Consider the following 22,499-nt stretch of genomic DNA (forward strand, 5'->3'; position numbering starts at 1 on the left):
GCAAATCCCTGATTGCCTCAGGGATGCACATCTGGGGCTCCAGCAGTGGATCCAGCAAAATCCCTGACTCTGAGGCTCCGGCAACATTTCTGTCTGCATTTTTCATATCTCCTAAAGCAGTGAGAAACACTGAGATAACAGAGCTTCCACCACACAGGGAACATCAGCCTGACTGGAATGCTGAGTGGATTTAAAAACACTCCTGTCCTGGTCTTAAAGGTTCAGTGGTGCAAACTCCAGCACCACTTGGGCAACATTCTAACAATTATTTCCTTACATTCACTATTAAAAACATCTTCTTTCGTCACCCAGAGCAGCCGGGGCTGCCCCTGGATCCCTGGCAGTGCCCAAGGCCAGGCTGGACACTGGGATTGGAGCACCTGGGACAGTGGCAGGTGTCCCTGCCATGGCAGGGGTGGCACTGGTGGCCCTTTAAGGTCCCTTCCATCCCAAACCATCCTGGGATTCCCTGATTTTCACATTTCATATTCAGTATTCTGAAGGTGCCTCCCTTCAGCTCCTGCTCCCTGCCCGTCTGTCAGAGTTCCAGGATTATGTTTCATTTCTCTATTGTTTATATTTATATTTATATTTATATTTATATTTATATTTATATCTCTCCAAGCATTCCCTGGGGGTTGCACCTACATTCCCTGAGTCCTTGGCTGGACACTGCCCATATCCCCAAACCCCTTTCCAGCCCCATCTCACCGACCCCTTGGTCCTTCCCAGGGTTTTCCAGGATCCCACCACCACAGGGAGCCTCTGCTGTTGATCCTCCCGGGCCCTGTCACCACCCTGGGTTACAAAATCCCCCCAAAAATGCACGCTCAGCCACCTGCAGACCACGACCTCCAAAATCTGCTGCTGAGCCCTTGTGCCCAGCACATTTTCCCTTCATTTGGCTTCCTCCCCAACACCTCCTCCTCCTCCGGCTGGAAACGAGCGTTAGCAGCACAGAACTCCGAGGGCTGCCCCTGAAAACCCCTTCCTTTGGCCACACTGAGGCCAAGGAGATAAACAATTTTCATGGAATACTGGAACCCCAGAATGGATGGGCTTGGAAGAGACCTCAGAGCTGATCCTGACCCAAACCCCCTGCCACAGATTCCTCCCCATCTCCTGTCTGGGTGGGGCTTTGTTCGTTGTGTTCTCCATCTCCCAGTGCTCATAATTAACACATTTTGAACCTCTGCCACCTCATTAATGCAAATGAACCCCGCAGAAAGTGTGGGGAAGAGACCTGCAGAAAATTTTAAAAACTCGATAGAATGTTTATATAAGTGTGTATTTGTATGTAAACTTTGAGAAAAAAATGTTAACTTAGAAATATTATAAAAATAGAAATATTAGAAATAGTAAAATATTAGAAATATTATAAAAGAGGATAAATATTGTTGAGAGAAAAATGGGATTAAAATAAGTTTTAAAAGACGGTTTTATTAAAAAGATTAGATATTTTAGAGAAAAAGAATTATAAAAAGAATGATAAAAGATATATTCTATTAGGATTCATATAGAGTAATTTTAGATAATTAGTTTTAAGGCATTTATAATACAGTGTGGTAAAAGTTGGTAAGTTAAAAATGTTTATAGTGAGTTGTAATGCTGGCACCAGGCCCCTCTCTGGCAGCTCAGGCTGGCACTGCCCTGATTCCCCAGCAGCTGTGTCCCAGCCTGCCCCGCTGTCCTGAGCCCCGTGTCCCCAGGCAGGGACATCACCCGGAGCTGCTCCCAGGGCCTGGCACCTCTGCAGGGCTCCCGGACACAGCAAAAATTCCCCGAGTTGGGAAATCACCTCAGAGTGCAGCTGGGACTGAAAACACCCCAAAACCACCCAAAAACCACCCCAAAACCGCCAAATCCCTGGGCATGGAAAACATCCCCAACGGCACCTAGTCCAAGCTGAGCCAGGCAGCACTGGCAGAGCCAGAGGACACAGCCTTAGCTGCACCAAGGGAAACTGAGGCTGGATATCAGGGAAAAGTTCTTTACAGAAAGGTGATAAAGTTCTGGAGTGGCTGCCCGGGGAGGTGGTGGAGTCACCACCCCTGGGTGTGTTTAACAAAGCCTGGGTGTGGCACTGGGTGCCAGGGTTGAGTTGAGGTGTTGGGGCTGGGTTGGACTCGATGGTCTTGGAGGTCTCTTCCAACCTGGGGATTCTGTGAATTCTGGGAATTGTGATCCCCACCTTGTCCCCAGCCCAGGGCACTCAGTGCCACATCCAGGCCTGCCCTGGACACCTCCAGGGATGTGACACCTCCCTGGGCAGCCCCTGCCAAGGCCTGAGCACCCTTTCCAGGGAGAAATTCCTGCTGCTGTCCACCCTGAGCCTGCCCTGCCCAGCCTGAGGCCATTTCCCCTTGTCCTGTCCCTGTTCCCTGGCAGCAGAGCCCGAACCCCCCGGCTGTCCCCTCCTGTCAGGAGTTGTGCAGAGCCACAAGGTCCCCCTGAGCCTCCTTTTCTCCAGGCTGAGCCCCTTCCCAGCTCCCCCAGCCCCTCCTGGGGCTCCATTCCCTTCCCAGCTCCCCCAGCCCCTCCTGGGGCTCCATTCCCTTCCCAGCTCCCTCAGCCCCTCCTGGGGCTCCATTCCCTTCCCAGCTCCCCCAGCCCCTCCTGGGGCTCCATTCCCTTCCCAGCTCCCTCAGCCCCTCCTGGGGCTCCATTCCCTTCCCAGCTCCCTCAGCCCCTCCTGGGGCTCCATTCCCTTCCCAGCTCCCTCAGCCCCTCCTGGGGCTCCATTCCCTTCCCAGCTCCCTCAGCCCCTCCTGGGGCTCCATTCCTTCCCCAGCCCCTCGGGAAGGTGAATCCCTTGCCACAGCTCATTGCCCCACCGCTGCCCCTCTGCCAAAACACAGCCTGGAAACCACTCACAACAACTCCTCTTTGTTTGCATTCTTTCTACCCAGTTTTGCGTTTCCTCCCTCCCTCAAAGAGCACAGCTGGGGTTTTTCCCCTTCCAAGCCTTGTTTTCCCTGGAACCTTTGGCCAAGTATTGTTGAACTGCCCCTAGTTATTTATATTTCCATTCTTTATTTACTCAGCTGCAGCAGAGCTCAGCTTTTCTGGAGTCTTTCCCCCTCTTTGTCTGAGGGTGCTGACGTTGCTGCAGGTGCTGATTCCCTCACACAAATCAAATTCAATCAACCCCTGGTCCCTGGCACCCCAAGAGTGACTCCCTGGGGCCTGCAGCTATTCCTGTTTGGATCCGAGTTCCAGCAGAAAAGCTCCTCTGGCTGCAGCCCCCCTCACCTAAAGCCAGGGCAGGGGGGTTTATTGTTGGTTTTCTTGTTTCACAGAAGCCCAAAGGCCTCGTGTCCCTCACAGAGACACCAGTGGGTCCTTTTTGTGCCTGTGATGTCCATGGGATACAAATCCCTGCTTGCAGGATCTCTGCACAGGTCAGTGTGTGCTGTTCCAGAGCTGTCCTTGGGGCATCAGGCCCCGTTTCCAGATCCTTTGGCTTTCTAGGGCATTGCTTTTCACATTTCATTAAAGCTGTCAGCACACAGCAGATGTCTCTGAGCTGCTGAGCTGCTGCCAGGAGTGTCCGGGCAGCTGTCCCTGTCCCCATGGCCCTGTCCCTGCAGGAGCTGTCCAGCCCTGTCCCCATGGCCCTGTCCCCATGGCCCTGTCCCTGCAGGAGCTGTCCAGCCCTGTCCCCATGGCCCTGTCCCCATGGCCCTGTCCCTGCAGGAGCTGTCCAGCCCTGTCCCCACTGTCCCTGTCCCCAGTGTCCCTGTCCCTGCAGGAGCTGTCCAGCCCTGTCCCCATGTCCCTGTCCCCAGTGTCCCTGTCCCTGCAGGAGCTGTCCAGCCCTGTCCCCACTGTCCCTGTCCCCAGTGTCCCTGCAGGAGCTGTCCAGCCCTGTCCCCATGGCCCTGTCCCCACTGTCCCTGTCCCTGCAGGAGCTGTCCAGCCCTGTCCCCATGTCCCTGTCCCCATGGCCCTGTCCCTGCAGGAGCTGTCCAGCCCTGTCCCCATGTCCCTGTCCCCATGGCCCTGTCCCTGCAGGAGCTGTCCAGCCCTGTCCCCATGTCCCTGTCCCCATGGCCCTGTCCCTGCAGGAGCTGTCCAGCCCTGTCCCCATGTCCCTGTCCCCAGTGTCCCTGTCCCTGCAGGAGCTGTCCAGCCCTGTCCCCATGGCCCTGTCCCCATTGTCCCTGCAGGAGCTGTCCAGCCCTGTCCCCATGGCCCTGTCCCCAGTGTCCCTGTCCCTGCAGGAGCTGTCCAGCCCTGTCCCCATTGTCCCTGCAGGAGCTGTTCAGCCCTGTCCCCATGTCCCTGTCCCTGCAGGAGGTATGGCATGTCCCCATGTCCCTGCAGGTGTCCAGCCCTGTCCCCATGTCCCAATGTCCCTGCAGGAGGTGCCCAGCCCTGGGAAGGGAAAGGCAGAGATGGATTGGGAAGGAAAGGCAGAGATGGATTGGGAAGGAAAGGCAGAGATGGAGCAGGAAGGAAAGGCAGTGGTGGAGCAGGAGGGAAAGGCAGAGATGGAGCAGGAGGGAAGGGCAGAGATGGAGCAGGAGGGAAAGGCAGAGATGGATTGGGAAGGAAAGGCAGAGATGGAGCAGGAAGGAAAGGCAGTGGTGGAGCAGGAGGGAAAGGCAGAGATGGAGCAGGAGGGAAGGGCAGAGATGGAGCAGGAGGGAAAGGCAGAGATGGATTGGGAAGGAAAGGCAGAGATGGAGCAGGAGGGAAAAGGCAGTGGTGGAGCAGGAGGGAAAGGCAGAGATGGAGCAGGAAGGAAAGGCAGAGATGGAGCAGGAAGGAAAGGCAGAGATGGAGCAGGAAGGAAAGGCAGTGATGGATTGGGAAGGAAATGCAGTGGTGGAGTAGGAGGGAAAGGCAGAGATGGAGCAGGAAGGAAAGGCAGTGGTGGAGCAGGAGGGAAAAGGCAGTACCAGGCTGGGAAGCTCAGGATTGCCTGTTCCTGGCTGGAAACCCAGAGCAAACCCAGCTCCTTCTCCCCCAGCTCCTGTGCTCCACCACCACCCCAGCTGAGCCACTGCCCCTTCCCTGTGTCCCTGGCTCTGGAATGTTCAGGATCCACTGAGTCCTGGCAAAGGAAGGAATTCCTCAAGCTGGGAGATCTGAAGCACAGGTCAGACCTTGGCTCAGGGTTTTGGGATGAACTCCTGCAGCCTCCCTGGGCACAGGCACTTCCCACTCCCTCCCTGGCTGCCTTCACACCTCTGCCATTCCCGGTTCCTCCAGGCTCTGTGGAGTTCTGACACTGCAAACTGCCTGCTCTCCCAGGAATGCTGGGGAGAGGCAAGAGGAAAACCCACAGGGAAAAACATGAATCGATTCCAGTCTGATGGGACTGGAAACAAAAGGTGTTTGTGGTGAGGCTGAGCTGGGCCCTTCCCTAAATCCAGATTTGGGGCTATGGTGAGCTCCTGGCACTTCCTGGCCAAGGCAATGCCAGGTGGGAAGGGAAAGAGATGGGTTGGGAAGGGAAGGGAAAGGCAGTGATAGGTGGGGAAGGAAAGGCAGAGATGGATTGGGAAGAGGAAGGAAATTCCAGGTTGGGAAGAGAAAGGCAATGAATGGAGGGAAAGAAAAGGCCATGAACTGTTGGGAAGAAAGAGGCCGTGAGCTGTTGGGAAGGAAAGGCAGTGATGGATTGGGAAGAGAAAGGCAATTCCAGGTTGGGAAGGCAAAGGCAGTGAATGTAGGGAAGGAACAGAGCGGGAGCTGTAGGGAAGGAACAGAGCAGGAGCTGTTGGGAAGGAACAGAGCAGGAGCTGTTGGGAAGGAAGAGGCCAGGAGCTGTTGGGAAGGAACAGAGCAGGAGCTGTTGGGAAGGAAGAGGCCAGGAGCTGTTGGGAAGGAAGAGGCCAGGAGCTGTTGGGAAGGAACAGAGCAGGAGCTGTAGGGAAGGAAGAGGCCAGGAGCTGTTGGGAAGGAAGAGGCCAGGAGCTGTTGGGAAGGAACAGAGCAGGAGCTGTAGGGAAGGAAGAGGCCAGGAGCTGTTGGGAAGGAACAGAGCAGGAGCTGTAGGGAAGGAAGAGGCCAGGAGCTGTTGGGAAGGAACAGAGCAGGAGCTGTTGGGAAGGAAGAGGCCAGGAACTGTTGGGAAGGAAGAGGCCAGGAGCTGTTGGGAAGGAAGAGGCCAGGAGCTGTTGGGAAGGAAGAGGCCAGGAGCTGTACGGAAGGAAGGGGCCAGGAGCTGTTGGGAAGGCAGTGCTGTGGACCACGGACAGCCCTGTCCCTGGGCTCTGATGAGCCTTTTGGTTGGAGAAGGGGATGAATTCCTGAGAACCCACTCCAGCTCTGAGCAGCAGCAGGACTGAGCCCTGGGTTCTCTCCAATTTGAGTGCAACTGCCCCAAGGAAAGCAGAGCAGAGTTTATATTCCATGGACTCAGACCAGTCCCTCCCTGCACGGCACCAGGACAAGCTCTGGGAGAGGGGGGAATCCTCAGGGAAGCGGGAACTGGAGGGAACCAGCACAGAGCAAAGCAGCAATCAGCCCCAAGCTGGGCTGGGACCAGCCCAGAGTGCAGCTACCGGTGCAGCTCTGGAGCTCTACACTGCTCACCCCACGAGGAAAAGCTCTGCAGCTCTCACCTGTCCAGCATTTTAGCAATTTAGCCTCCAGCCTTTCCTTAGGGAATGCCACACTGGTAAAGGAGCGAGCAGAAGAGGCAGGCAGTGGAACCAGGGGGGCCTGGGCAGCACAGCCTGACTGGGGTGGGCATAGGGGCAGGGACATCCTTGTCCCAGCACCTCGGCTCTCCACTCAGGGACTGGGGCACAGGAACCACTCCCAGAGGAATCTGGTGCTCAGATGAAAGCAGAGATCAGCTCCCCTCACTCTCAGGCTGCAAATGGCTCCACCCTCGTGGAAAGGGGAGAGCTCCACTCTCCTGGAACTAGATCCCAGTGCTGCTCCTCCTCACTCTCTCCTGCAGATGTGCAGAGTTCTCCTCCAGCCTCTGTAGGACGCCAACATTTATTTGGGGACTGACTTCAGTTTGTTTGGGTCTTTTTCTCTCGGTTTTTACTTGTGAGGTGAAACCTGACAAAGTGGGGAAGCAGAGTGACCTCAGGCTGCTCCAACCAACGCCAGGGCAGTGGTTTTCCACTCAACCCACCCCACCAGTTCCACAGTGAGGTCACAGCAGCAGGGTGACAACAATGCCACGGAGAGAGGACAGGGATGTCAGGCCAAGGCCCTGGGCAGCACCAGGAGCTGACCCATGTGTCTGCATATCCTCGTTTATCTAATTTCAGTTACAGTAAATGAGAAAACAGAGCCTGGTCCAACACAGGGAGCAGTGACAGGCGCCACAGGTGGGGACAGGGAGGTGCCAGAGCTGCAGGCAGGACGCAGCCAGGCCTGGCTCCAGCTTGCACCAAACACCTCCTGCAGCTCTGAGGCTCCTCACAAGCACAGATTCTCCAGAGCAACATTTCCAACACAGCAGTGAAAAACCTGAGAACCACTGCAGGCCCGGGGCTGCTCCCTGCCCCGAGCCCAGGGCTGAGGAGGGGGCTCAGGAGGGGCTCAGGAGGGGCTCAAGAGTGAGGAAGGGGTTCAGGAGTGAGGAGGGAGCTCAGGGTACTCACACCATGTGGGGCAGGTCTCAGGGGTCAGGAGGGGGCTCAGAGCTGAGGAGGGGGCTCAGGAGGGGTTCAGGGTACTCACACCATGTGGGGCAGGTCTCAGAGCTGAGGAGGGGGCTCAGGAGGGGTTCAGGGTACTCACACCATATGGGGCAGGTCTCAGGGGTCAGGAGGGGGCTCAGGAGGGGTTCAGGGTACTCACACCGTGTGGGGCAGGTCTCAGGGGTCAGGAGGGGGCTCAGAGGTGGGGAGGGGGCTCAGGAGGGGCTCAGGGTACTCACACCATGTGGGGCAGGTCTCAGAGCTGAGGAGGGGGCTCAGGAGGGGTTCAGGGTACTCACACCATGTGGGGCAGGTCTCAGGGGTGGGGAGGGGGCTCAGGAGGGGTTCAGGGTACTCACACCATGTGGGGCAGGTCTCAGGGGTGGGGAGGGGGCTCAGGAGGGGTTCAGGGTACTCACACTGTGTGGGGCAGGTCTCAGGGGTCAGGAGGGGGCTCAGGAGGGGCTCAGGGTACTCACACCATGTGGGGCAGGTCTCAGGGGTCAGGAGGGGGCTCAGAGGTGGGGAGGGGGCTCAGGAGGGGCTCAGGGTACTCACACGGTGTGCGCCAGGTCTGGGGGGGCTCAGGGGTGGGGAGGGGGCTCAGGGTACTCACACGATGTGGGCCAGGTCCAGGGGCCTCTCGGGCTGCTCGGGGAACAGCGGCCGCGGCGGGTCCCTGCTGGGCACGCAGCCCAGCGATTTGCTGATGGCGTGGCTCAGCTTCTTGGCCGGGGATTTCTGGGGGGACAAGCACAGAGCCAGGTGAGCAAGGGGGCCAGGTGAGCACAGGAATCAGGTGAGCCCCGGCCAGGTGAGCACAGGAATCAGGTGAGCACAGGAATCAGGTGAGCCCCAGCCAGGTGAGCACAGGGGCCAGGTGAGCACAGGGGCCAGGTGAGCCCCAGCCAGGTGAGCCCTGGCCAGGTGAGCACAGGGGCCAGGTGAGCACAGGGGCCAGGTGAGCACAGGAACCAGGTGAGCCCTGGCCAGGTGAGCACAGGGGCCAGGTGAGCACAGGGGCCAGGTGAGCCCAGGGGCCAGGTGAGCACAGGGGCCAGGTGAGCACAGGAACCAGGTGAGCCCTGGCCAGGTGAGCACAGGAACCAGGTGAGCACAGGGGCCAGGTGAGCACAGGAACCAGGTGAGCACAGGGGCCAGGTGAGCACAGGAACCAGGTGAGCCCTGGCCAGGTGAGCACAGGGGCCAGGTGAGCACAGGGGCCAGGTGAGCCCAGGGGCCAGGTGAGCACAGGAACCAGGTGAGCCCCAGCCAGGTGAGCACAGGAACCAGGTGAGCACAGGAACCAGGTGAGCACAGGGGCCAGGTGAGCCCAGGGGCCAGGTGAGCACAGGAACCAGGTGAGCCCCGGCCAGGTTAGCCCCAGCCAGGTGAGCACAGGAACCAGGTGAGCACAGGGGCCAGGTGAGCACAGGAATCAGGTGAGCCCCAGCCAGGTGAGCCCAGGGGCCAGGTGAGCCCCAGTCAGGTGAGCCCCAGCCAGGTGAGCCCAGGGGCCAGGTGAGCACAGGGGCCAGGTGAGCCCCGGCCAGGTGAGCCCCAGCCAGGTGAGCCCCAGCCAGGTGAGCACAGGGGCCAGGTGAGCCCCAGCCAGGTGAGCCCCAGCCAGGTGAGCACAGGGGCCAGGTGAGCCCCAGCCAGGTGAGCCACAGCCAGGTGAGCCCCGGCCAGAGACACCTGTGACAGGCAGGAAAGGAGGGGCAGAACCCCCAGGGCTTGCTCCGCCACTCCTGGGAAATCAGCTCTGGGAGGCTTCTAAGGGCTCCAGCAGCGGAAATTGAAAGGTTTAACAAAATCATGAAAGATTAGGAAAGAAACCCATTACCTGGGGGGGTCTCTCAGGAGTGAATCCCATCCCATTGAGGGATTTTTGCACTCACTCTCTGAGCACACAGGTTTCATTTCGAGGGGAGGAACAGTCACTTCCCAATTTTGTGTCCTTTACAGGCAAAGCCGAGGCGGGGCAGTGCTGGGACAGGCAGGAGTGACTTCATCTCCCTCCACAACTCCCCTCAGTTGTGCCAAATGGCCTCACAGGACCAGGGATCCCGGGTCCTTGGCAATGCTGGTGACAGGTGTGGTCACACCCACAGGAATGACCAAAAAATGGGGTTTAAATCCCATATTGACTTAAAATTAATTCTGAAAACGATGCTGCGCTCACCGAGCTCCCGGCCGTGACACGGGAACCCTGGTGGCGGTCTTTTCCAACCCTTTTCCAACAGCTCCACGACTCCGAGGTCATGGGAGCTCAGACATCACCTGGCAGCTCCTCCTGCTGCTCTCCCTCACAGGAAAGGGCAAGCCCTGGCTAAAGGCTGCTGTGGAATTCATTGCTGCTGCTGCCCAACACTCCAGAGTGCAGCTGGGACCAGCTCCCAAGGGACATCCAAGTGAAAATTCAGATTAACACTGGTTCAAACAGGAAACACCAGCAAACACCAGCAGCACCTGGCAATTACTGGCAATTAACACCGGTTGCTCACAAGGGAGTCCATTCCTCCTGATGCCCAGCCTGCCCCTGCCCTGGAGGTGCAGCCCTATTCCTGGGATTTTTATTTATCAGCCCACAGCTCCATCCTGGGAAGCAGCAGAATTGTGTGAAGGCCCTGGAGAGCCTCTGGAGCCCAGGGAATGGGCACTTGGTCTTCCCAGTACCGTCAAATCCTGAAATGGTTTGTGTTGGAAGGGACCTTAAAGCTCATCTCATTCCAACCCCCCCTGCTTTAATTGCTTTGAAATCCTGTGAAAATCACAATTTGATTTTATATCACCTACGGACCCCACAGGGAATTTAAATTATGCACGCAGATGTGATTATTCCAAATTTAAAACCCTAGTTTTCCTAAATTAATTCCTCACCTGCTGGAAACGCCCACATTTATTTCTCCCTGAATTTGTTCATTTGAGGGACTCATCAGGACCGGGAGGGACAGGAGCCAGGGAATGGCTCCCACTGCCAGAGGGCAGGGCTGGGTGGGAGACTGGGAACTGGGAATTGTTCCCCGGCAGGGTGGGGAAGGGCTGGGATGGAATTCCCAGAGCAGCTGGGGCTGCCCTGGATCCCTGGCAGTGCCCAGGGCCAGGCTGGATGGGATTTGGAGCCACCTGGGACAGTGGCAGGTGTCCCTGCCATGGCAGGGGTGGCACTGGCTGGGCTCTGAGGTCCCTCCCAACCCAAACCAGCGCGGCATGCCATGACGAAACCCTAATTAGCAATCAGGAACACCTCTGGGATGTGCCCACGGCTGATGAGCCCCAGGCACAGAAATGACAAGAGGCCACGAGGCTTCCCCGACCCCCCGGGCCCTCCTGGACCTGAGCTTCCCCCAGGATGTTCGGGCAGAGCAGCTCCTTCCCCTCCCGTGCCTGTCCCAGTGGCAGGCTCCTCCTCCGCTTTGTCCCCAGCACTTTGGGACAGCCCCGTGTCACCCTGGCCCCAGCAGGGCAGGGGGACAGCCCCGAGCTCCCTGCAGAGCTGCCCCAGGGCAGGCTCAGGGTGGATGCTGGCAACAATTCCCACCTGGAGAGGGCTGTCCTGCCCTGGGCAAGGGTGGACTCCCCATCCCTGGAGGGGTTTAAAAGCCCTGTGGATGTGGCACTTGGGGACAGGGGTCACTCGTGGCCTGGGCAGTGCTGGGATGGTTGGACTCAGTGGTCTCACAGGGCTTTTCCAACCCAAATGAATCCATGATTCTATGATTTTTACGTATGTTACAAAAAGCATAGAATCAGCTTTCTGAGATCCCTTCTTCAGCAAACTCACAGCCTTTGCCATATCCTTGGTGAAGGACATTTCCTCATATTTCCTCCCCATCAGTGAAGGACACTCAACTTCTGCTCACATCTACCAACCAACATTCCAATAAACTGTTCCTGCTTCTCTCTTCATGCATGGAATAATAAAACCCATGGCAAAGGTTTGCCGCTAGTTATCGTAAGGGCTTAGGGAACCAAGAATTCTTCTAAATCTCTCCAGGGATGGGCACTCCAAACCTCCCTGGGCAGCCCCTGCCAAGGCCTGAGCACCCTTTCCAGGGAGAAATTCCTGCTGCTGTCCACCCTGAGCCTGCCCTGGCCCAGCCTGAGGCCATTTCCCCTTGTCCTGTCCCTGTTCCCTGGCAGCAGAGCCCGACCCCCCTGGCTGTCCCCTCCTGTCAGGAGTTGTGCAGAGCCACAAGGTCCCCCTGAGCCTCCTTTTCTCCAGGCTGAGCCCCTTCCCAGCTCCCTCAGCCCCTCCTGGGGCTCCATTCCCTTCCCAGCTCCCCCAGCCCCTCCTGGGGCTCCATTCCCTTCCCAGCTCCCTCAGCCCCTCCTGGGGCTCCGTTCCCTTCCCAGCTCCCTCAGCCCCTCCTGGGGCTCCGTTCCCTTCCCAGCTCCCTCAGCCCCTCCTGGGGCTCCATTCCCTTCCCAGCTCCCTCAGCCCCTCCTGGGGCTCCATTCCCTTCCCAGCTCCCTCAGCCCCTCCTGGGGCTCCATTCCCTTCCCAGCTCCCTCAGCCCCTCCTGGGGCTCCGTTCCCTTCCCTGGACACGCTCCAGCCCCTCCAGGTCTCTCCTGGCAGGAGGGGCCCAGAGCTGCCCCCAGCACTGGAGGTGCCCCAGCAGTGCCAGCCCAGGGGACGGGCACTGCCCTGGCCCTGCTGCCACCCCAGAGCTGGCACAGCCCAGGGGCCAGTGGCCTCTTTCATTCCATTTTCAGTCTCATTTCTCATTCCATTCAGTCTCATCTCTCTAAGGCATTTCTCAACCTGGTAGCTGTTACCTCACCACAAACACCTTAAAGCCGACCATCGAAAATTCCCCCTCGTGGGTCCTGATACATCTTTTATTCCCCAAAGTTCTATTTCTCCAAAGAATCTAGTCTTATTTGTCAAGCTGTTCTTTGAAACTGACTTCTCTTTCCTTTTCTCTCCCAACAACATCTATGCTATTCCACAGCATTTCTAGAAGTCGACATTTCTTATCCCAAAGTTTACACACAAACACACACATAGATGTATTATGTAGGTATATATACTATATGAACCTTCTGTCAAGGCTTTTAAATCTTCTGCACACTCCACATCCCGTTCTTATCCCATGGAAACCCTTCCCAAGGGAGCCAGGGGGACAGAAATCCCAAATCCTGCATTACTGACACAGATTTTAATGCATCTCATCACTATGTTAAATATACAGATATATATAAAATATCTCAATACTATGTGCAGCAAAAAATTACCAAAGCCACCTCAATTTCAGGAAAAAGAAGCTATAAGTATGCACATAATAATATATTTTTTATATATATGTATGTCTGTAAATAAAATGTATGTGTATATATAAATATGTATATATGATATGTAAATAATATATTTATACGTGTATGTATGTAAATAATAACTATTGTATATATATACACATATGTATATATATATATGTATATATTTTATTGTGTGTATGTATATATGGTATGTAAATAAAAATATATTTTATATATTGTGTATGCAAATAATATATATTTTGTGTATATATACATATATGTGTGTATATATTGTATTGTATGCATGCATATATACTATATAAATAATAATATATTAATATTTATACATGCAATAGTGTTATCAATAAGTCTATTGATCCTATTTATGATTTAACTATGGAGATATTTATTATTCAGCTCATTCTGGGTCACAGGGCTCCAAAACTTTGAAAAATACACCAGGCAAGTCTGAATGAGAGTGAAAAAAGCCAGGAAAGAACATTTCTTGTTTCACTGCAGGAGAGCAGCAGCCCCTCCCTGCTGCCCCTGGGGTTTCACAACTCACCAACACAGGCCAAACACAAAATAAGGAATTTTAAAAAATTAGGACTCAATTTAAATTTTCATTAAATGAACATGAATTATTTGGGGAAGTTAAAAAAAATATTAAAAGGATGGCACTGGATGAGCTTTAATGTCCCTTCCCACCCAAACCATTGCATGTTTCCATCATTTAGACCTCTCTTTGTATTAAAAATCCCAGCCTGGATTTATATGCATTTAAGGGAACAATAAACTTCTGTTAGCTGGGATTAAACATTCCAGAAGTTTATTACCCACGGAGTTATAAAAAGGACAATAGCATTTTCCTTTGCCTCCCAACTCCTGCCCGGTATTCAGCCCAATTTTCTAAATTAAACAGTAATGCTCTAATGGCTCTTCCTTATGAAGACAACTATTAATTATAATCCTATCATCATCTGAACTTCTCTTTGAATAAGGGAAAGGTTGGGCTTAATCTCCTGCCATAAAATAGGATTTTCTCCATAAAATTGTCTGTAATTCCTTGAGCTGTGATTATCGTCCTGCCATCAAACTGCACGTTTCAGATCCCTTCTGTAAGGCTTCTTAATTTAGAGTTTTCCAGAAACAGATTTACAACTGGCAGGAGAAGAAGAGAAAAGTGCAGTGATGCTGTCTTTAAAGATGCCACCGGACAAAGTGAGCAGAACTCAAACCCCGTGAGGGTTTGGCTTCCTGGGAAGAACAGCTGCAATTCCAGAACCCCTGGGGCTGGAAAAGCGCTCCAGGATCAGCCATTCCCAGCTCTGAGTGCCACCTCCAGGAATTCCCGGGACACCTCCAGGGATGGGCACTCCAAAGCTCCCTGGGCTGCCGTGCCAGGGCCCTCTGCCCCAGCCTGGAACATTCCAGGGGCTTGTGGTGACCCAGGGGCTGGGCCTGGCACTCGGCCTGGCTGTCCCTCAGCCCGTGGATCCAGGCTGTCCTGGTCCCTCTGCAGAGCTCCCTGCCCCCAGCAGATCCACATCCCACCCCCCTGGGGCTGTCCCTGAGCTGAGCCAGGGTGGTGCCCTCCATCCCCGTGCCCAGCCCGTCCATGAAGGTGTTGAGCAGGACTGAGCCAGGCCTGAGCCCCCTGGTTCCCAGCTGGATGTGCCTCCATGGCCAGCTTTATCCAGCCAGGAACAAACAATAAACCCAGTGCAACTCCCTGGTTACACCCTTTGGTGTGCGGAAAAGCCCCGTGGAGCAGTTCTGCTCCAGACCCTGAACGTGCCCAAGGGAATCAGCCCGGAGAGGCTGCTCCAGATCCAGCTGCCCAGGAGGAGCACCCCCACCCAGGGGGAGCATCCTCACCCAGGAGGAGCGTCCCCACCCAGGGGGAACATCCTCACCCAGGAGGAACATCCTCACCCAGGAGGAGCGTCCCCACCCAGGGGGAGCATCCTCACCCAGGAGGAACAGCCTCACTCAGGAGGAACATCCTCACCCAGGGGGAACATCCCCACCCAGGAGGAACATCCCCACCCAGGAGGAGCATCCCCACCCAGGAGGAACATCCCCACCCAGGAGGAACATCCCCACCCAGGGGGAACAGCCTCACCCAGGAGGAACAGCCTCACACAGGAGGAACAGCCTCACCTACAGGGAGTGCCCTTGCCCAGGAGGAGTGCCATGACCCAGAAGGAAGCCCTGACCCCACGAGGAGTGCCCCTGCCCTGGAGGAAGCCCTAACCCAGGAGCAGTGCCCTGACCCCATGAGGAGTGCCCCTGCCCATGAGGAATGCCCTTACCCCATGAGGAGTGCCCTGACCCAGGAGGAGTGCCCCTGACCCAGGAGAAGTGCCCTGACCCAGGAGGAGTGCCCTGACCCAGAAGGAGTGCCCTGACCCAGGAGGAGTGCCCTTGCCCAGGAGGAAGCCCTTACCCAGGAGGAGTTCCCCTGCCCTGGAGCAGTGCCCTGACCCATGAGGAGTGCCCTAACCCAGGAGCAGAGCCTCTGCCCACGAGGAGTGCCCTGACCCCAGGAGGAAGCCCTTACCCATGAGGAATGCCATGACCCATGAGGAATGCCCCTGCCCAGGAGCAAAGCCCCTGCCCAGGAGCAATGCCCTTACCTCAGGAGGAGTGCCCTGACCCAGGAAGAAGCACTTACCCAGGAGAAAGCCCTTACCCAGGAGGAATGTTCCTGCCCTGGAGGAAGCCCTGACCCAGGAGCAGTGCCCCTGCCCAGGGGGAATGCCCTGACCCAGGAACAGTGCCCCTGACCCATGAGGAGTGCTCCTGCCCAGGAGCAGTGCCCTGACCCAGGAGCAGTGCCCTGACCCAGAAGGAAGCCCTGACCCATGACGATTGCCCCTGCCCTGGAAGAAACCCTAACCCAGGAGCAGTGCCCCTGCCCAGGGGGAATGCCCTGACCCAGGAGCAGCGCCCTGACCCAGGAGGAGTGCCCCTGCCCAGGAACAATGCCCCTGCCCAGGAGGAAGCCCTTACCCACGAGGAGTGCTCCTTCATCTGGTGCTGGTTGCTGTGGGGGCCGCTGGCGTGGCCCCTCCAGAAGCAGCTCTGGCACAGCTGGTAGTTGTGGCACTGCTGGCAGCGGTACCGGAAGCCCATCATGCTCTCACAGTGGCAGTACGAGCACTCCACGGGGTGGAAGACTGGCACGCAGGGAGAAACACAAAGAAAAGAGAAGTTCCAGTGATCTCCTGGCAAACCTGGAACACCCCATCTCACTGGAGCTGCCAGACCCCCCCAGCTCCTCCAGCACTCGGTATTTGGGCAGGATTTTGAGGGCAGAGCAGGGAGTTTTGGTTCCATTAGCCCTCAGGGGAAGCTGATGGAAACCCAGCAGTTCCAGGTTCTCACAATATTCCTTCTTCAGTCATCGCCCTCCCTGGGCACACTCAGAATTCCCCAGCAAAGCTGAGCACAGGTGGGCTCTGTCCACTGTCCCAGGTGCTCCCAGCCCCAGTGTCCAGCCCGGCCCTGGGCACTGCCAGGGATCCAGGGGCAGCCTCAGCTGCTCTGGGCACCCTGTGCTCCTCACCACCCCTCCAGGGAACAATTCCTAATTCCCAATATCAGATGTCAGTCTGGAGCCTCACTGATTCTGAAATCAAAGGCTGTTCCCTACCGTGTCATATGCCAAATATGCTAATTGCTAATTAACTTATAACAAAGCTGCAGCACACCAGGAGGATTTGGCTGGATTGTGCCTAAGGAGATCCCTGGGGGCCAGAGTCACCTCTTCAGAAAGGGCAATTCCTGGTCCAAACCCCCTCTCACCCCTCCCTCCTGCACCTCCACAGCTTCCAGTGAGGAATTCCCAGTGTCCTCCTGAATGTGACCGTCCAGAGAATTCAGATCAGTCTGACCTGCAGAGCACCATCAGGGGTGGGCTAAAATAAACACCAATAAATGATCTTCCCTGTTCTACCCGTGCATGGACAATCCTGCGCCACTCAAGTCTTTGGGAGAAACCAAAGAGGAATGTGAGCTTGAGGGGAAGGAGCTGAGACCTCCCCATGGCAAATGAATCCTGAAATGGGAGGGACAAAACAGAGCCAGGGCCTGCCCACCTGCCAGGGAACAATTCCCAATTCCCAATATCCCATCCAGCCCTGCCCTCTGGCACTGGGAGCCATTCCCTGGGTCCTGTCCCTCCAGGCCTTGTCCCCAGTCCCTCTGCAGCTCTCCTGGAGCCCCTCCAGGCCCTGCCAGGGGCTCTGAGCTCTGCCTGGATCTTTCTCCTCTCCAGGTGAGCAGCCCCAGCTCTCCCAGCCTGGCTCCATGAGAAATCCTCCCCCACCGTGTCAGAACTGCCCCTTCTCCTCCCTGGCTCCGTGCAGGCAGCAGAGATTGCTGCTGATAAAAGGGAACAGAAGCAGCACAGCACCCAAACCCTGAGATCCTGCTGAGGGGAGCAATAACAACAACCCAAACCCTGATCTGATGAGAGGAGCAATAACAACAACCCAAACCCTGATCTGATGAGAGGAGCAATAACAACAACCCAAACCCTGAGATCCTGATGAGGGGAGCAATAACAACAACCCAAACCCTAAATCCTGATGAGAGGAGCAATAACAACAACCCAAACCCTAAATCCTGATGAGAGGAGCAATAACAACAACCCAAACCCTGAGATCCTGATGAGAGGAGCAATAACAACAACCCAAACCCTGAGATCCTGATGAGAGCAGCAATAACAACAACCCAAACCCTGAGATCCTGATGAGAGGAGCAATAACAACAACCCAAACCCTGAGATCCTGATGAGAGGAGCAATAACAACAACCCAAACCCTGAGATCCTGATGAGAGGAGCAATAACAACAACCCAAACCCTAAATCCTGATGAGAGGAGCAATAACAACAACCCAAACCCTGAGATCCTGATGAGAGGAGCAATAACAACAACCCAAACCCTGAGATCCTGATGAGAGGAGCAATAACAACAACCCAAACCCTAAATCCTGCTGAGAGGAGCAATAACAACAACCCAAACCCTGAGATCATGATGAGAGCAGCAATAACAACAACCCAAACCCTAAATCCTGATGAGAGGAGCAATAACAACAGCCCAAACCCTGAGATCCTGATGAGAGGAGCAATAACAACAACCCAAACCCTGATCTGATGAGAGGAGCCATAACAACAACCCAAACCCTGATCTGATGAGAGGAGCAATAACAACAACCCAAACCCTAAATCCTGCTGAGAGGAGCAATAACAACAACCCAAACCCTGAGATCCTGATGAGAGGAGCAATAACAACAACCCAAACCCTGAGATCCTGATGAGAGCAGCAATAACAAGAACCCAAACCCTGAGATCCTGATGAGAGGAGCAATAACAACAACCCAAACCCTGATCTGATGAGAGGAGCCATAACAACAACCCAAACCCTGAGATCCTGCTGAGAGGAGCAATAACAACAACCCAAACCCTGAGATCCTGATGAGAGGAGCAATAACAACAACCCAAACCCTGATCTGATGAGAGGAGCAATAACAACAACCCAAACCCTGAGATCCTGATGAGAGGAGCAATAACAACAACCCAAACCCTGATCTGATGAGAGGAGCAATAACAACAACCCAAACCCTAAATCCTGCTGAGGGGATCAATAACAACAACCCAAACCCTAAATCCTGCTGAGAGGAGCAATAACAACAACCCAAACCCTAAATCCTGCTGACAGGAGCAATAACAACAACCCAAACCCTGATCTGATGAGAGGAGCAATAACAACAGCCCAAACCCTGAGATCCTGATGAGAGAAGCAATAACAACAACCCAAACCCTGAGATCCTGATGAGAGGAGCAATAACAACAACCCAAACCCTAAATCCTGATGAGAGGAGCAATAACAACAGCCCAAACCCTGAGATCCTGATGAGAGGAGCAATAACAACAACCCAAACCCTGAGATCCTGCTGAGGGGAGCAATAACAACAACCCAAACCCTGAGATCCTGATGAGAGGAGCAATAACAACAACCCAAACCCTGAGATCCTGCTGAGGGGAGCAATAACAATAACAACAACCCAAACCCTGAGATCCTGATGAGGGGAGCAATAACAACAACCCAAACCCTGAGATCCTGATGAGAGGAGCAATAACAACAACCCAAACCCTGAGATCCTGATGAGAGGAGCAATAACAACAACCCAAACCCTGAGATCCTGATGAGAGGAGCAATAACAACAACCCAAACCCTGAGATCCTGATGAGAGGAGCAATAACAACAACCCAAACCCTGAGATCCTGATGAGAGGAGCAATAACAACAACCCAAACCCTGAGATCCTGATGAGAGGAGCAATAACAACAACCCAAACCCTGATCTGATGAGAGGAGCAATAACAACAACCCAAACCCTGAGATCCTGATGAGAGGAGCAATAACAACAACCCAAACCCTGAGATCCTGATGAGAGGAGCAATAACAACAACCCAAACCCTGATCTGATGAGAGGAGCCATAACAACAACCCAAACCCTGAGATCCTGCTGAGGGGAGCAATAACAACAACCCAAACCCTAAATCCTGCTGAGAGGAGCAATAACAACAACCCAAACCCTGAGATCTTGATGAGAGGAGCAATAACAACAGCCCAAACCCTGAGATCCTGATGAGAGGAGCAATAACAACAACCCAAACCCTGATCTGATGAGAGGAGCAATAACAACAACCCAAACCCTAAATCCTGATGAGAGGAGCAATAACAACAACCCAAACCCTGAGATCCCGATGAGAGGAGCAATAACAACAACCCAAACCCTGAGATCCTGATGAGAGGAGCAATAACAACAACCCAAACCCTGAGATCCTGATGAGAGGAGCAATAACAACAACCCAAACCCTAAATCCTGCTGAGGGAGCAATAACAACAACCCAAACCCTGAGATCCTGATGAGGGGAGCAATAACAACAACCCAAACCCTAAATCCTGCTGAGGGGAGCAATACCAACGTTCTGATTGCTAACAGAGACCACGACGCACAGCGGGGACGGGGACAGGGACAGGGACAGGGACAGCGCTCACTGTCCTGCACAGGGCACAGCCTCACAATGATGGATAAGGAGAAGATTGGAACAGCCAGGATCAGGGATTATTAGATCAGGGAGCAGCAAGATGGGAACAAAAGAGGTGGCAGCTGTTTTGGCTACCTGCAGGGCTTTTTTGTTTTGCCTTGCTTTGGGCTTTGTGTCTGTTTTGGGGTTTTTTTTGTTGTTGTTGTGGTTTTTATTTTCTGTTGTTGTTTTCTTGGGGTTTGTTCGCTTAGGTTTTCCTGGGGTTTGTTTGGTTTGGTTTTTGTTTGGGTTTGGGGTTGTGGTGGTTTTGTTTGTTTTGGTTTTTGGGTGGTTTTCTGATTTTTTTTCTTGTTTGTTTTGTGGTATTATTTTTGTTTATTTTCATTTTTCTGCAAGGGTCAAAGTTTAGCTTTGGATAGGAAAGACCCAAGTGAAGGGGAGCAGCCAAGCTGGTCCCCTCCTGCTCCTGGCTGCTGCCAGGGAATGCCAGGATCAAATCAGGATCCCCTTTGCCCTACAGTTCACCCAACATTTTAACCAGATCAACCTCCTCACCCCCTGGGCACAATTCCCCAGAGGACTTGACCCCAGGAAACTGCCAGCATCAAAATTGATTTAAAAATCCCAGGATCCCTGAGGCTGGACAATCCCTCCCAGCCCATCCAGTCCCAGCTGTGCCCAGTCCCCACCTTGTCTCCAGCCCAGGGCACTCAGTGCCACATCCCTGCCCTGGCTACCTCCAGGGATGGGCACTCCAAACCTCCCTGGGCAGCCCCTGCCAAGGCCTGAGCACCCTTTCCAGGGAGAAATTCCTGCTGCTGTCCACCCTGAGCCTGCCCTGCCCAGCCTGAGGCCATTTCCCCTTGTCCTGTCCCTGCTCCCTGGGAGCAGAGCCCGACCCCCCCCTGGCTGTCCCCTCCTGTCAGGAGTTGTGCAGAGCCACAAGGGCCCCCCTGAGCCTCCTTTTCTCCTTTCCCAGCTCCCTCAGCCTCAGGAACATTCAGGGAATGTCATTTTTCTTCCAGTGACTGCTGTAACAGTAAAATCCAGGGGGTTTGCACCGCTGCTGTTCCACCCCCAGCCAGTGCCCATCCCACATTCCCAGGAATGTGACCCAGTCAGGTCTGGGATGCTCTGGGACAGGACCGATGAAGGCAGAGCTGCTGCTTACAGGGGCAAGGACAGAGCATCCCCACGTGGGAGCAAAGCCCTGCTGTGCCCCCAGCAGGAGAAGGCTGCATTTACCATTTTCAACGTGGGCCAGTCTGTGCATGAGGGGCAGCCACACAAGGCACTGGGGAGGAGGGTCAGCCATCAGCGTGTCCAGGAACATGTTCAGCATCACCTTCTTCTGCAGGGAGAGCACAGGGAGCACTGGGCTGCAGAGCCAGACGTCCTGAGAGCCACTGCCACGGCCTCTGCAGCCCGAGCCCTTCTCTGGGACACGGGCTGTGCCTGCCAGGAATCCTCCTGTACTGCCACACGCACGGAATCGGGGAGTGCTTGGGGTGGGAAGGGACCTTAAACATCATCCAGTGCCAGCCCTGCCACGGCAGGGACACCTGCCACTGCCCCTGGATCCCTGGCAGTGTCCCAGGCCAGGCTGGACACTGGGGCTGGGAGCTCCTGGGACAGTGAGAGGTGTCCCTGCCGTGGCAGGGCTGGCACTGGCTGGGATTTCAGAGCCCGCCCAGCCTGAACCATTCCGGGGTTCTGAGAACATTTCTGATGAGAGGAGCTTTCACTTTTTAAGTCCCAGTGTCCAGCCCGGCCCTGGGCACTGCCAGGGATCCAGGGGCAGCCCCAGCTGCTCTGGGCACCCTGTGCTCCTCACCACCCCTCCAGGGAACAATTCCTAACTCCCAATATCAGATGTCAATCTGGAGCCTCACTGATTCTGAAATCAAAGGCTGTTTCCTACTGTGTCATATGCCAAATATGCTAATTGCTAATTAACTTATATTTAGTCACTATAAATTTTACATCAAATGCTGGAGAAATGTTTCTTCTGGAGCATCATCATGCCCAGAGTCTAAACATTTAATTTTAGGCTTAAGATCAATCAAGTTCATGTTTACAGTTGATTTAAGGATTAGTTATATTATTTACATTACCTCAAACGACAAACAAATCATTGGAACAATTAAAATACAACTGCAATGGATTTAAAAATAAACTGCTGCACAGAAGGTGTTTATTTTGAACAGATCCTGGAAGTGACTTGTTGAAACTAATTGTCTTAACACAGTGAAAAAGCTTTGAAAAATCAAGGAAAATAGTGAAAATGGCACGGTTTAGGTTTTGGTAAAGAAACGAGTCATTCCTGATCTGATGGGGAAGAGGGGTGGCCCTTCAAAGAGGGAATCGACTGAAATGACAGAAAATCCTTCAATTGCTTATTTTGGACTGTTTCAAAGTGCTTGGGTTGGACAGGGGACCTCAGTGACCCCCAGCCCCAATGCCCTGGGAATCCCAGATCCCAAATCCCTGATCCCAGATTCCAGATCCCGAATCTCTGATCCCAGATCCCTAATCCTGAATTCCCGAATCCCTGGTC

The 22,499-nt window shown here is 54.5% G+C and overlaps 1 protein-coding gene across 3 annotated transcripts in view; it reads right to left on the bottom strand.

The window, feature by feature from the left end:
• The window catches only part of DTNB (dystrobrevin beta), a 193,242-nt gene that overhangs the window by 138,098 nt on the left and 32,645 nt on the right, over positions 1-22,499 (bottom strand). For all 3 annotated transcript variants that reach the window (XM_068183104.1, XM_068183103.1, XM_068183105.1), the window contains exons 8-10: positions 21,188-21,293; positions 15,896-16,062; positions 8,233-8,357 (exon numbers count right to left, since the gene is read on the bottom strand). In XM_068183104.1, the coding sequence (XP_068039205.1) occupies positions 8,233-8,357; positions 15,896-16,062; positions 21,188-21,293 (398 nt within the window). The remainder of the gene's footprint in view (positions 1-8,232; positions 8,358-15,895; positions 16,063-21,187; positions 21,294-22,499) is intronic.

Source organism: Anomalospiza imberbis, chromosome 3, assembly GCF_031753505.1.
Source record: "Anomalospiza imberbis isolate Cuckoo-Finch-1a 21T00152 chromosome 3, ASM3175350v1, whole genome shotgun sequence".
Lineage (NCBI taxonomy): Eukaryota > Metazoa > Chordata > Aves > Passeriformes > Viduidae > Anomalospiza > Anomalospiza imberbis.